At 31.9% G+C, this 12907-nt stretch overlaps 5 protein-coding genes and 1 pseudogene across 6 annotated transcripts, besides 3 other annotated features; 4 read left to right on the top strand and 2 right to left on the bottom strand.

Annotated features, from left to right (window-relative positions):
- Positions 1-8443: part of a mobile genetic element that runs on past the window's edge.
- On the bottom strand, positions 1563-2521 carry TVAGG3_0274810 (uncharacterized protein; the record flags this gene model as incomplete). Its single annotated transcript, XM_051228678.1, has 1 exon — positions 1563-2521. A coding segment is annotated over one exon (959 nt), but the record flags the coding sequence as incomplete, so codon positions are not given.
- On the top strand, positions 3797-4009 carry TVAGG3_0274820 (uncharacterized protein; the record flags this gene model as incomplete). Its single annotated transcript, XM_051228679.1, has 1 exon — positions 3797-4009. One exon carries the CDS (start codon positions 3797-3799, stop codon positions 4007-4009), a length of 213 nt encoding a protein of 70 aa, XP_051098409.1.
- TVAGG3_0274830 (uncharacterized protein) lies at positions 4236-4847 on the bottom strand (the record flags this gene model as incomplete). The annotated part of the gene is made up of 1 exon (XM_051228680.1): positions 4236-4847. The coding sequence occupies one exon, from the start codon at positions 4845-4847 to the stop codon at positions 4236-4238; it is 612 nt and encodes a 203-aa protein (XP_051098410.1).
- Positions 6123-6687, top strand: TVAGG3_0274840 (uncharacterized protein; the record flags this gene model as incomplete). The annotated part of the gene is made up of 1 exon (XM_051228681.1): positions 6123-6687. A coding segment is annotated over one exon (565 nt), but the record flags the coding sequence as incomplete, so codon positions are not given.
- TVAGG3_0274850 lies at positions 7254-7780 on the top strand (annotated as a pseudogene). The gene has a single exon. A coding segment is annotated over exon 1 (527 nt).
- Positions 7781-7935: a terminal%2Cinverted (terminal inverted repeat of Maverick-1A transposon ID:TVAGG3_0274660).
- Positions 7936-8262, top strand: TVAGG3_0274860 (uncharacterized protein; the record flags this gene model as incomplete). Its single annotated transcript, XM_051228682.1, has 1 exon — positions 7936-8262. One exon carries the CDS (start codon positions 7936-7938, stop codon positions 8260-8262), a length of 327 nt encoding a protein of 108 aa, XP_051098412.1.
- Positions 8444-12532: a mobile genetic element.
- Positions 12533-12907: the final 375 nt, after the last annotated feature.

Below are 12907 nucleotides of genomic sequence, written 5' to 3' on the forward strand. Positions count from 1 at the left end.
AAGGTTTTTCATACCTATTTTCTTTGACCTCCCATCTTCATTTGACTGAGTATTATGTAGAATGAAAACTTCAACTATTTCAATACCATCTACCACAAAGATTTAAAGTGTTTGGATTTATTGGATTCATAGACGTATAAACAGCTCCTATAGGGATATATAAATCATATATGCTCATAACTCTATAAACATATTCTAAAGAACTTATGTCATTAAATACCATTTGAATCGTATCTCCGGATGAATGTTGCATTTGTTCCACTTTTATAATTAATGTTTAGTTCAATAGAATTTATCCAAGAAAAAATTCAAAAGTATCCGGGTGAAGACCTCTAACAAATCAAATGGAGTTTGCTGGTTCCACCATTTATAATTTCTTTTGTTTTTTGTTTTTTAAAAATGTCATTGTATTCTGGGTTTCGAAAATTTCTTTTGTTAGTTCTTGCATCCACATAAGTTTGTCTGCTTTCTTATCTAACATTGTGGTAGTTGCTTCAAAGTTTCTGGCATGACTTTCAATTTCCTGCAACTCTTATCTAAACTGTTAAGAGTATCTTTTACGCTTGTACTTGGATTTTCTAATGGTGCACTTGAACCAAGGTCAAAGTTCAATATTATGTCGTCTGCTCTAACAGTAGTGAAGGATTTATGTGTATGGTTCTTGTCAGCTTTCTTATCATATAAATCTTGAGCAGTGAATTTAACATTATTTCATCCTCATGACATAAACATTTTACATCTAATGTTTTCATCGTCGTTATGTTCATCCGATGTTAAACCTTGTGGAAAGTTAGGAGGTTTCAATATAATGCATCCCCACCAGTTCCTTCAACCGTTCCTTCAATACTTTCTATACAACAGTTGTGAAGAAATTTATGTGTATGGTTCTTGTCTGCTTTCTTATCTAACATTGCTGGTAGTTCATGTGTTCAAAGTTTCTGGCATGACTTCAATGTTCATACTTTACTATTTAAGGAGTTAGTGTATCTTTTACGCTTGTACTTGGATTTCTAATGGTGCACTTGAACCAAGGTCAAAGTTCAATATTATGTCGTCTGCTCTAACAGTAGTGAAGGATTTATGTGTATGGTTCTTGTCAGCTTTACTGTCTAAAGAAGTTTGAAGTTCATTTATATCGGAGATGTTGTGTTTATGAGATTTCAAAACTTTGTTCGTTGCGTCAAGTTCAACTTTGTCAGCTTTACTTTTAATAGCATCTTCAAACGTTATTTTTGCCTTAACTCTTAACATAAATCTTGGTTCAACTAATACACCATTAACAGAAAGTAGAGGCATAAATTTCACGTTATAACTAAATGCTTCTGGTGCTTTACTACTCATACTGTACAGTACAGCTTATGTCATAACCTTTAGCACGAATGTATTTATATCTTCTTTCATTAACATTTTTTGTCTTCGCTTCATCACTTCGTGTTAAATATCCATGGTAGTCCGTTATAATCTGTTCGTCTGAAGTTATATAATGAACGTGGTTTTTATCTGCTTTTTCGGCTAATTTCTCATTAACATCATTCACTTCTAATTCAACTCTTCCGCCAGAACTCTTATTATCATTAATCTTTTTCATTAATTCGGTAATTACGTCATAAAGACTATATTCTGTTTTCGGTTTTGTAAATAATGAGTCAAAATTTCTTTTCATCATTACATCGCTGACATTAATGATATCACCAATTCCTTTTTCATTTATTCTCTTCATTAATTCTGCAATAATGACGAATATATAATCTGTTAATTTATTCTCTTCATCGAGGGTTATAGAATGTTTTGAAATTGAATCATTAACTCCTCTAAATAAATCAATAACTTCAGGATACACGTTTTTAATGTCTTGAATAACCCGACCAGTATCCTCGCCACTATGTGGCTCTGAGCCCGTTGGGCTCTGTTGTTCATGTTCTTCGTTCCCGTCGTTACGTGGTTTTATATCTCTAACCATCATCAACGCAGCCATAACCGGAGGGTTTGTTGCTACCTGTTCGAAAATCCGTCCGTTATGTATGGTATATCTAAATAATTTCTTTGTGTTTGTTAAAACATTTGAAACAAGTCTTTTAAAACCATCTACAAAATTTCCTGTTTCACCTAATGTTCTTGCAGCATTTACAAGCTCACCCATTCCCGCTTTTGACCCCAAAAACGTCCATATTGCATTTATTTCACTCTGTATAGTTGTCCATTCAGCGAAACTAACACCCGCATTCGCTAAGCTGAAAATGAAATTCAGTGGATCGAACTTAATTCCACCTTCTTTTTCAATTTCAACGAACTCACTAACATGAGATTTTAAATATTCTTTCGTTAAAATTGTTTTCCCCGATGTTATGTCATTAACGAAACTATCACCGTCAAAAGTTAACGAATTCAATTTCGTCGTTGATGCTTTTATTTCATACACCGCTTTATCGATAGTTTTTGGCTCACCTTCTTTAGAAGCATATGAAACATTAATGAATGAATTATATGTATTCGTGAATGAGTTAAAATCAATGATTTTCATTAATGACGCCTTTAATGATTCATTAACTGTTGAATCCCTTAAAAATTAATGAACTGTCATGGGCTTCGCCCTGGTCGCTTCGGTCTGAAAGACCTTCAGGACTCAAAGAGTCCGTTTGCGACTTTATGAAAGGTACACTGCAAACCGTCGAGTTTGGATCAAATGCTGTAGTTGGTGCAGGAATATTAATGATATAAGTCATTAAATCATTAAGTGACGTAAATAATGTTGTCGTTTTTGATTTAATTTCTTTAGCATCTGTTATATATGGTAATTTTATTTCTGTAGTTTCTGAATTAAAGATATTCGCTAAAATGTTTTGTAAACTGTTTTGAACAGCAGTATAAACCGTTGAATCCGGAACTCTTACGATTTCACCGTCCTTAATAAAAGGCATTGTACATGGTAGTGCTTGGGTCAAATCTTTCGGGATTATAATTCAACATATATTCTAACGCTTCATATACAGACTTATATACTGTTGTGTCGTTCTTCATGACAACTTCACCATTTACAATGAATGGCATTGTACATGGAGTTAAAATAGGGTCAAACTTTTCATAGTCCTTCCATGTTATGTATTTCTCGGTATTTCCATCAGATAACAATATATTTGTCAGTAAGTGTGAGAGAGTATTGACCAAAATATAAACGTTTAGCTCTGTCAGCTTCATACGCATATGCAGCAATACTCATATTTTAATGAGAATAAAATGTTGTTCTATTTGCAAAGTACAGACCCAAACGAATACGGGACAGTAAAGCTACAAACAAACTTAGGTCTTCAGAATGAAGCCACTTGCTTCAGAGTTGTTGACTTCAATACTATCGCTTCATTCGTTATAACAGATGAAACAGATTTCATGGAGCTTGAAATAGATGGAAAGAAGCACGAAATAAGATTTCACAATAATGTAGAATATAAGATGGAAACATTAGCTGGAGTGTTAAATGCTCTCATAAATACTACAATAAACAAGGAGAACGAAGAAAACTTAATGAATGTTAAACTTATTGCAGGAGTTTTGAAGTTCAGTTATGCGAAAGTTTAAGATAACACGAATGAGTCATAGAGTTCAATTGCTTCTGGGAGCATACCATATGACATTTCCTTTGAAAAGTGTTGACAAAACGATTGAGATGAAATCTGTTCCATACGTATGTTATGGTAATTGTTTATACATTGAGTCAAAAATAGCTAATGTCACAGGTATTTCAGGAGTTAATAGTAAAGGTTCAGTAGAATATAAATCCTTCTGTTATGCAGTCAATTCAATGTTCATTCCAAACGTTCCTGTCATAGCAACTCATTTAGGTAAATGGGTTCGCATTAGTCCTCATAATTTGAAAGACATGCAATTCAGACTTGTTGACTTTCAAGGAGAGCCTGTAGAACTGAAGGCACCAGTGCGAATGACTGTTGAAGTTGACTTTTTAGAAAATATTAAATGCAACAGCTTACAAGAGAACTCAGAGCTAAAAATATAAAGTATGAATGTTATGTATTAGGTCATGAACTTTGGTTGTTGCTGTTTGATGAAACAAATGAGTTAGTTATGTCAGTCAAGAGAACAGAAAAAGGCGTCAAAGGCGCCGAGCGCAAAGCGCTATATTGTGTTAGTGAAAACTGCACCAAGTCAATAAGATTAGGTTTGCATTATGAAGATGAGTTCGATACTGTTGAAGAAGTTTTGGATAGATATTACAAATTGCTTTAATTTACTAAAACATATTTCAAACAAAGTTTATATTCTGTTGAAAGTTTTGTATACTCGTTCGAATATTTATACTTAAACTCAACTCCTGTAGTTCCTGGTGTTTCAATGATGCGGATGTTACCTATTTTCATGAATGGTGGCGTTTGACCACAGCATTCGATTTCAGGGTCGAGATAGTCAATGACACATTGTTTCCCTGTTATTCGTGATATAACATTTTCAAGGTCCTCCTTTGTTAGAATTATTTGGTTCTTGCTTATAAGATTTGTCAAAAGCTTCTTATCGTCTTTGAGTAAAATTGTTTGGTATAACTGAAGAAGGTAATGGTCTACGTTATCTGAAGGATTTGTTTGAACATTTGTGTAAGGGTTGTCGTTGGCTTCTCTTGAAAGAATTTGGTCCAGTGGTGGATACTCTAACTTAACATCTGATGTAGCGTTAGCGTTTGAAGCTGAGTTTAAATTCACGGATTTCAGTCTGGTTCTTTCTTTCAAACACTCTGAACTATAGTTCTTTATGACAATATTGTTTGTCGTTCGTGAGTCAACATTTGATGTTGGTTCAATTGGAACATTAACGGCACCAGCTAAGATGGATTTGCTTCTCATTTCATATAGAATAAAAACCTTTTATATGTATGAAATGAACAATATACTCGACAAGGGTTTGAATGTAAAGCTAACGAATGAAAATATTGTTGAATTCACTGAGACAGGAGCTGTGTATAAAGATGTAGAACTACTGAACAAAAGAGCTAAGGGAAGAAGCAGGAACATGAACAAAGGGTGGAAGCCTATAAAAATTTATGTCAATGATGGCTCAGGAGGTTCAAACATAAAGTATGCAGAAAGTTATAGAGTTTATGCTCTCAAAGGTGAAAAGCCTTCATTTAAGAACAGCTATTCTAACGCATATCCTCAAAAGCTAACGGATGGGAAGTGGATGATATGAATGACAGCAAAAATATTAACAGAAATGGCGACAGAGATGCATGGAATTTGTTTACCATCAGTCAATTGAAGGTTAAACTTTAAAACAATGTTGGTCGTTCCCATGGAATATTTTTGACTTTAATGGTATTAGTCATGATATGAATCTCAAGGTATGAACGAGGAGAGATGAGAGACTTATATGCTTCCCAAATTTCTTCAAAAGGTAATGTTATACCTGACTGTTTCCAAATGAGTTCAATATCATAGCGTGAGAAACCTTGAAAGATAACGAAGTCAGTTATGAGACGTTTTATGTTTAAAGCTAAAAACCTCCATGTTTGCATAAGTATTGCTACAGTTAAGTGGTAATGTCTGACTTTAGTAATGATGTTAGCTAATGGTGAGTCTGGCTTTTGACACTAAACCTTTTCCGGCGAAGTCGTCGCAAACGAGCAGAGTGTTTGAAGGATACTTTTTGAAGGGGTATTTTGAAAGTTTTGATAGAATGTAGTTTGTCAGTCGTTTCATATCGTAAACTCCTGAGTATTGACGTAAGTGGTGTTTGTCAATAATTCTTTCCATCTCTTCTGAAGTCTTTTGCATTCCTGACTGTATAAATTCAACGATGGCATAATATTTCCTCTTACGTCGAATGTAACGTTGAAGAAATTCAATGAGTTCGCTATCTGGAACTTTAACGACAGAGGCTTGAACTTTTGACATAAATGTTTTCGCTGTTGAGTCCATAGAGTCTGAAGTTGCTGATATAATGATTTGGTCATAGTAAGAGTCGTTTCCTAAACGCTCTGTTATGAGTATATGACGAATGAGGTTAAATGTCTTACCTGAACCCATCTTTCCACAATAGAAATACACACCATTTGAACAGAACTCATAGTCTTACTGAAAGGAAGAATGAGAGAAGAGTTAAGTTTGTCTGTAGTTTCATTCATGTCTTCATCTACGTCATGTATTAAATGCTTCATTTTATCTCCATTAAAAATGCAAGTCAGAAATATTCAGAACATAGCACCGAGTCTAACTGACAAGAGTATAAAGATATACTATGAACACGTTATGATGAAACCAACCAAAATTCAAGAAAGTCAGTATACTTATGAATATCCAAGACACTGGGTAGAGTATGTAGGAGGTGAGAAAGCTATTGAAATCAGACAGGTTCGAAGTATTCCAGCAGGAAGAACAATATTATTGAAGAACTTTAATGTTTTGAGGTATAATGATGAAACAAAGAAGCAAGATAGTTTTCCTGTTGCTGTGTATGTGAACCTAGACACAGGAGATGACATGAAAGTTTTTAACACAAAGCTTCAAACGGTAGTGAGAGAACAACTGACTGCGGAAGGGCATCCATTACCTTCAGAAGTTACCATAGCATATAATTTTGAAACAAACTCAATAGATTTTAAAGTCGTCTCTGCAAAGAAGTCAGGTTTTACATTTAATGAAGCAGATGTATATTCGAATGAAAACTTCAAAGCTATTGCATGGTTAGATAATGACGATTGCTTTAAGAAAATATTTAAATTCAGTGACTCAAAGATGTCAATAGATGACCTTCGTGGAATGTTACCATCGACGTTTACAGTAGAAGGTTCAGCAGGATTGCTTACAAGATTGTCAATTGGTGGTATTTGGTCTCGTGAGAACATTGTTATAAAATCCAGTATAAGTGAATTTGCTGAAGAATCTATATTATGTCTTTCAAACTACATGTATTCGCCGCCGAAGCATTATAGTATAACAAACTTTGTCAGTAAGTTTAACATAAGACTTGTCGAACCTTCTTCAATGAAAGATGTTGTGCTACCTAAAGATGGAAAGGATGGACTCATTATTGAGATGATTTTAATTGCATATTAAATGAGCTTGTTCTTGAAGGTCATTCATGATGAAATAACTGTTGTAGAAGATGTTAGCAATTGTTCAGACATTTTGAAGCGAATAGATGAGATAAGAAAGAAGTTTATGAATGAGAATGTTTATGTTTCATTGACTTTCTCCAGTAACGAGAACTTTTATGAGATAATATTGAAGAGAGATGATTTTAATATGGTGTAAATGGTAGCTTGGGCAGCTTTAGGCGCAATGGGAACAAAAGCATTAGCATTTGGAGCAAAAGCACTTGGGCTTATGACGCAGTAAATAAAATGAGTGGAGGAAGAGTTTCGAAGACATTAGATGCAAATAAAGGAAAGATTGGAGGCTGGGTTGCAAAGAAGTTAAGATTAAATAAAATAGGGCTCATAAATAAAGCATCCAATTTGGTTGCGACTGAGTCAGAAAATGCTTTAGGAAAGGACGATGAGTTTGCAAAACACGCAAAAGACTTTAATGACCAGATGAAAGGTGAAACAATGCATTTAAATAGATTCGATGGAACTAAAGAAAATGTTTCTTCTCCACCAGTAGTTCTTCCGTATGGTCCCTATGGAATGTATGGAAATCCTTACGAAAGACCATTTGACCCATTGACTGGTGGAAGTAACTGGTATCATTACGGACGAAGAAGAAAGACAGTCAAGTTGGAGACAGACGTGAAGAAAGCAACTAAAAAGAAACCAAGGAAGAGAGTTATAAAGCAATGAATTCAAGTGGGTGAAAAAACAGGTGAAAAAAGAGGTGAGATTTCACCACTTCACCTAAATTTATTTTTGTGCTATGTTTTCATACGTGTGAGGGTGGTGATATCATTAATTTTTATTTTATTTTTTAAGTTTATTTTTATTTTATTTGGATGTAAATGACGAAAACTATTGAGATAACAAACTACAACGGTCATGAGTTCAAGAATTTGTTCTTTGTTCCTCGTGAAAATACATTCTATCAGATACGAGGGAGAAAGGGTAAAGTTAGTTTGAGCGTTTATGAAGGAATGAAGAATGGAAAGTTTATACAAGCATACGATACAAACGGTAAACGTGTTTCATTAGCTTTGTCAAAACTTACTAACATTTATTTTGACAGTGACTTTGACTCTGACGATTGGAGCGACAGCAGCGATACTGAAGAATATGAACTATTGTGTGAAGCACAGCAATGGGAAGAGTTGCAATACTTTTGTAAGTGAGAACGTTTATTTTTACAGTAGTAAGGTGAAGTGGTTGGCGGCTTTATAAATATTTAAGGTTAAGTTGGTGTTTGTGTTTGTGTTGTAAAATATACGTTAACGGTTTTGTAAAGTGTCAAATTCACAAGTATTGCGTATGGAGGAACGCAGTGCCTCAGTACACGAGACTTGTATACTAACTTCTGTAGAGTCTGCAATATTTGAATTTTCGGAGCAAATCGGAGCATCTGAACCTTGATTTGTATCGGCTTGCTCAAAATTAGTTTGAATTGGAGTGGATGAATTAAAATCTGGATTATTTAATGTTTCATTAAATAATGCCATAATTTTTTCTCTTTTTTCATTAATAAACTTAGTGATCATTGTATCTTTATCTGTTAGATCGATTGATTTGAGTATATCTGCATCATGAACTGGAATATTTTCGAACAATGAACTCGATTCTATGGAACCATATGGAGAAATCTCGTTCTGAGCCAAAGAAAGATCACTTACGTTGTATTGTTTGATAGAAAAAATTGTTTTCTCAAGTTCTTTTTGAAAGCAGTCAAGAATATAATTTTTGTAGCTATCAGTGATAACGGTTTTTATATGGCGCTCGATCTTCTGGTTATTTTTGATGGCGTTATATTTATCTAATTGGATTTGAGATATCTTCTTAATAGCTTCATAAATGTTTGGATGTTTTAACGAAGAAAATTCTGAATGCATACTCTCGAGGCAATCATTAGTGAATATTGCAATTGCATTATTACATTGAGATATTAAATTGTAGTGCGGCAACCAAACTTTGTTGAAATAATCAATATAATCTTTGATCGAATCAACTTTATTTTGATTAATTATATGCATTGTAAGTACAAATTCTTCATGAGACATGAATGGAGTAATAGAATATAGCTTAAATAAAGAATTTTGTAAAGTATTGAAATTTTTTGTATAAAGTGCTACAAGTTTCCTGTGTAAAGCTTGTTTGAAATGAAATAGGCATCCAATTATACGGACTTTAGGGAAAATTTGTTGAAGTGCCTCTATCATTCCCTTTTCAAAATCACAATGAATTTGAATTAGCTTTGAAAATTGAATACCCTTGACAGTAAAAATATATTCAAATGCCTTCTTATAAGATTCAAATGTGCGGTTTTTCATGAATATAAATAAAAGTGGTAGATATTGATTTGTTGAAGGTTCACAAATCATAATTGTTAGCATCTGTCCTTTTTGAAAATGTTTTGGTGTAATTTTAAAAGTTCCATCGCAAAATAAATCTGTGGCTTCTTTTGCAAATTGAATTGCCTTCTCAAAACCAAAAAACATCGTCTCACAATTTGCTTGAAAATCATGGCCAATGAAAAACTGCTCGCCATTTATTAAACAAAAATTAGCAATTTCATCGTCTGTAATTTTTTCTCCAACAGAAAATTTTCTGGACTTATTATAAACTTCCCTGACCAATGAATCTTTAATTAATGGGTTTTCATCAGTACCAACAGCAAGTTCTGTCATAAATTTTTTAATCTGCTGAAAAGTGCCGTTGTCTTCAGAAAATTTTGCCATTGCCTTATTGTATATTTCTGTCAGAGTCATTGATTTATGAAGATCATTTTTTTCATTTTGTAACTTTTTAAATTGTCTGCATTCGGGTATATGTTCCTTTTGTAAATCTTCGGAAACTGAACTGTTCTCAATTTTAACTAAATAACGTGCTTGACAAGAATGATCGATGCAACGGTAGTAACGTTCAATATTATTTGAATTAATAATATTTGTATGATCATGCGAATAAAGCATATCTTTGCGAACAATTGTATCAGGATATTTTCCAGTAACTGCGGGAATATTTTTAACTGCAATATAACTAAAATATCTTCTGACAGCTTTAGATTCATTTTCGGCGTATTTAATATTAAAATATTGAAGAACTTGTTTGATTATATTCGTTTTTTCATCTCTCGATGTTGATTTTTGGTATTTATCAGATTGTTCCCTGATAAATATTTTATTTTCGTCTGTAAAGTTTGCTCTTTTTTGATTAAATATATGATTTTCCCATTAAAAAATGAAATGATGCAAAATTTACGAAAACCGTTCGAAAATTGAATCAAAAATGAAAAGTAATACTTAAATGAGGAATTCTTTGAGATATTGGTCTTAGATTGAATGTAGCGTCATTCTTATATAGAATATATATTCATATCATCGGAAATATGATAAAAAGCATATAATAAATGTCAAAAAAGTGAACAAATAAGCAAAGATATTTTTTAAAAAACAATGAAAAGTAATACTTAAATGAGGAATTCTTTGAGATATTGGTCTTAGATTGAATGTAGCGTCACAAATTTCACAAATATAATTTACTATACAATTTTATTCATTTTTTTAAAATGGCTGACGACAGTCTGTATCAACTAACTCAACTAGTCAAGCATAATGATTATTCTTCGGATTCATTAAATCAACTTTATCAATGCATAAGTACAATGACAGAAAGATCAATTGGATGCTTGAATTGGGATAAATTTTTCAAAAAAATCACAGTGACTGATGAAGTTCTTTTACATTTTTTAGCATCCGTTTTAAACATTGAAAAGATATCAGAATGTTTCAAGGATTCTATTTTTTATCACAATATTAATCTTGAAAAATTCAGTAATTTAACTGAAACAGAACAACAAACAATTTTAAATTCCTACAAAGCGGATAAATTTACATATTACATAATGTGCTCACAAATTGTAAAATCAAACTGGAACAATTTATCCCAAACTTTAGTTAATATTGCAAATCAATATTTGCCATTTTTAGATGAAGAAAAGCAAATATATATATTTACTGAAATAACTGGCAATTATCAAAATTTTGAAATTTCAGTTGCAAACTTGTTACTTTTTTATGAAAACAATGAAGAAAAATTAAGCAACTGTTTTAATTTAACATTGTTCCAGCAAATTTATTCCAAAAATGGAATCGAGCAAATGATATTTTTTGCTGCAAATACAATTTGTTGCAATAACACTTCTATCAATTTTTACAATCTCCTTGAAATTGAAGAAATGAATCCATTTGATTTTTTTTATTTCTCAATTCAATATAAAGAGATATTAAATTGCGATGATTTTCCAAAAGTTACAGAAGTAATCACAGGTTTAATCTCAGCTTCAAATATTAATGCTATTATGCGAATTTGCCAAAAAATTTTGGATAAAATTACATTTTATAAATGTAATTATTGCCATATTACCTCAATATGGAATTTTATCACAAATGCAGCAATAATTCTTCCTGATGAAGATTTATTAATCAAATTATTAAAATTCATAGAAAAAACAGAAAAAGCAACAGATGAATTATTCGAACCGGAGAATGATTTGGGTTTCTATGAATATTTAAATTCGATTTTCTCAGATATTACATCTGCGAGAAATAAGCAATTTCTCTTGGAATTTCTAAATACCCATGAAGATGACTTCACTTATGATCAAACATTGTGAGGTCATTTTTGATCAACAAATTAATTGAAATTCCGATCAAAAAAAAATCACAAATTGGATCAAAAAAATCGAATCTCAAGTTAAAAATAAAAAATTTCTACATTTTTATCAAATTTAGATTTTTTTTTTCAAATCATGCGAATTGATTGAATAATTGCATATTTTATCCCATGCATCTAGAAGTATGTGTAATATTTTTGCTTTCATCAAGAAATTGTCGAATTTGATCTTAATTTTTTTTGAAAAATATACTTTTAGAAAAAGAAATAGTGATTGAATAGCTGCCCATACTGTAAAAGGGTTATTTTTACAAGTAAAAAAATTGTTATTTTTCGAGCAAGTCGAGGCTTTTTTACCATCTTATTTTTGAAAAATTTACGAAAAATTATATCTGAAAAAACGCTTCATTTTGATATCTTACAATGATAAAATACCAATGTTGCTGGGATATAATAGCTACACCTGGACATCTACTACATTAATGCGTATGACAGGTAAAGTTGATTTCAAAAGTATAGCCTGGAAAGATTACAATAAATCAACGATAATTCAAAAAAATTTCTTATAAGTTAACATAATAAAAATTTAATTTTTATATTGCTTGTATTATACTTAAGTATATAATATATTTAAATCTTAGAATGAAAATTCGGGACGCCCTAGCTATTCAATTTTCCCTTAGGACGCCCATAAACCTTTCAAAAATGTGATGTAAATATCACAATTTTGAGAAATTTACACTAGGACGCCTTAGGACGCCAACTCCCTTTTTTACCTTTTTTTGTCTTCATGAAAAAAAAATAAATAAAATAATAACGCCAAAATTCATTCATTTTGAGTGCATCTGGTTTAATTTTCATTTATTACTATTTGGCAGAATTCTGTAAATATTAAAATATTGAGGATATTATAAGACTGGATTCAACAATATGTCTCTGAAAATTGCATGAATCAAAAGTTCTAATCAATTTTCTTAGAGGTTGAATCTAATGCAATATTTCAATAAAATTTTATCAAAGTTAACTCAGAACATTCTTATTGTGTTTTGTTACGAAAGAATTCTATTTCTCAACTTTGAACTCCTTAGTAAAAAATAACAATCTAAAGAGAAGTGTATCAACTCTAACCATCATATCTAAGCAAAGCTTGTT

This window comes from Trichomonas vaginalis, chromosome V (assembly GCF_026262505.1).
Source record: "Trichomonas vaginalis G3 chromosome V, whole genome shotgun sequence".
Classification (NCBI taxonomy): Eukaryota; Parabasalia; order Trichomonadida; family Trichomonadidae; genus Trichomonas; species Trichomonas vaginalis.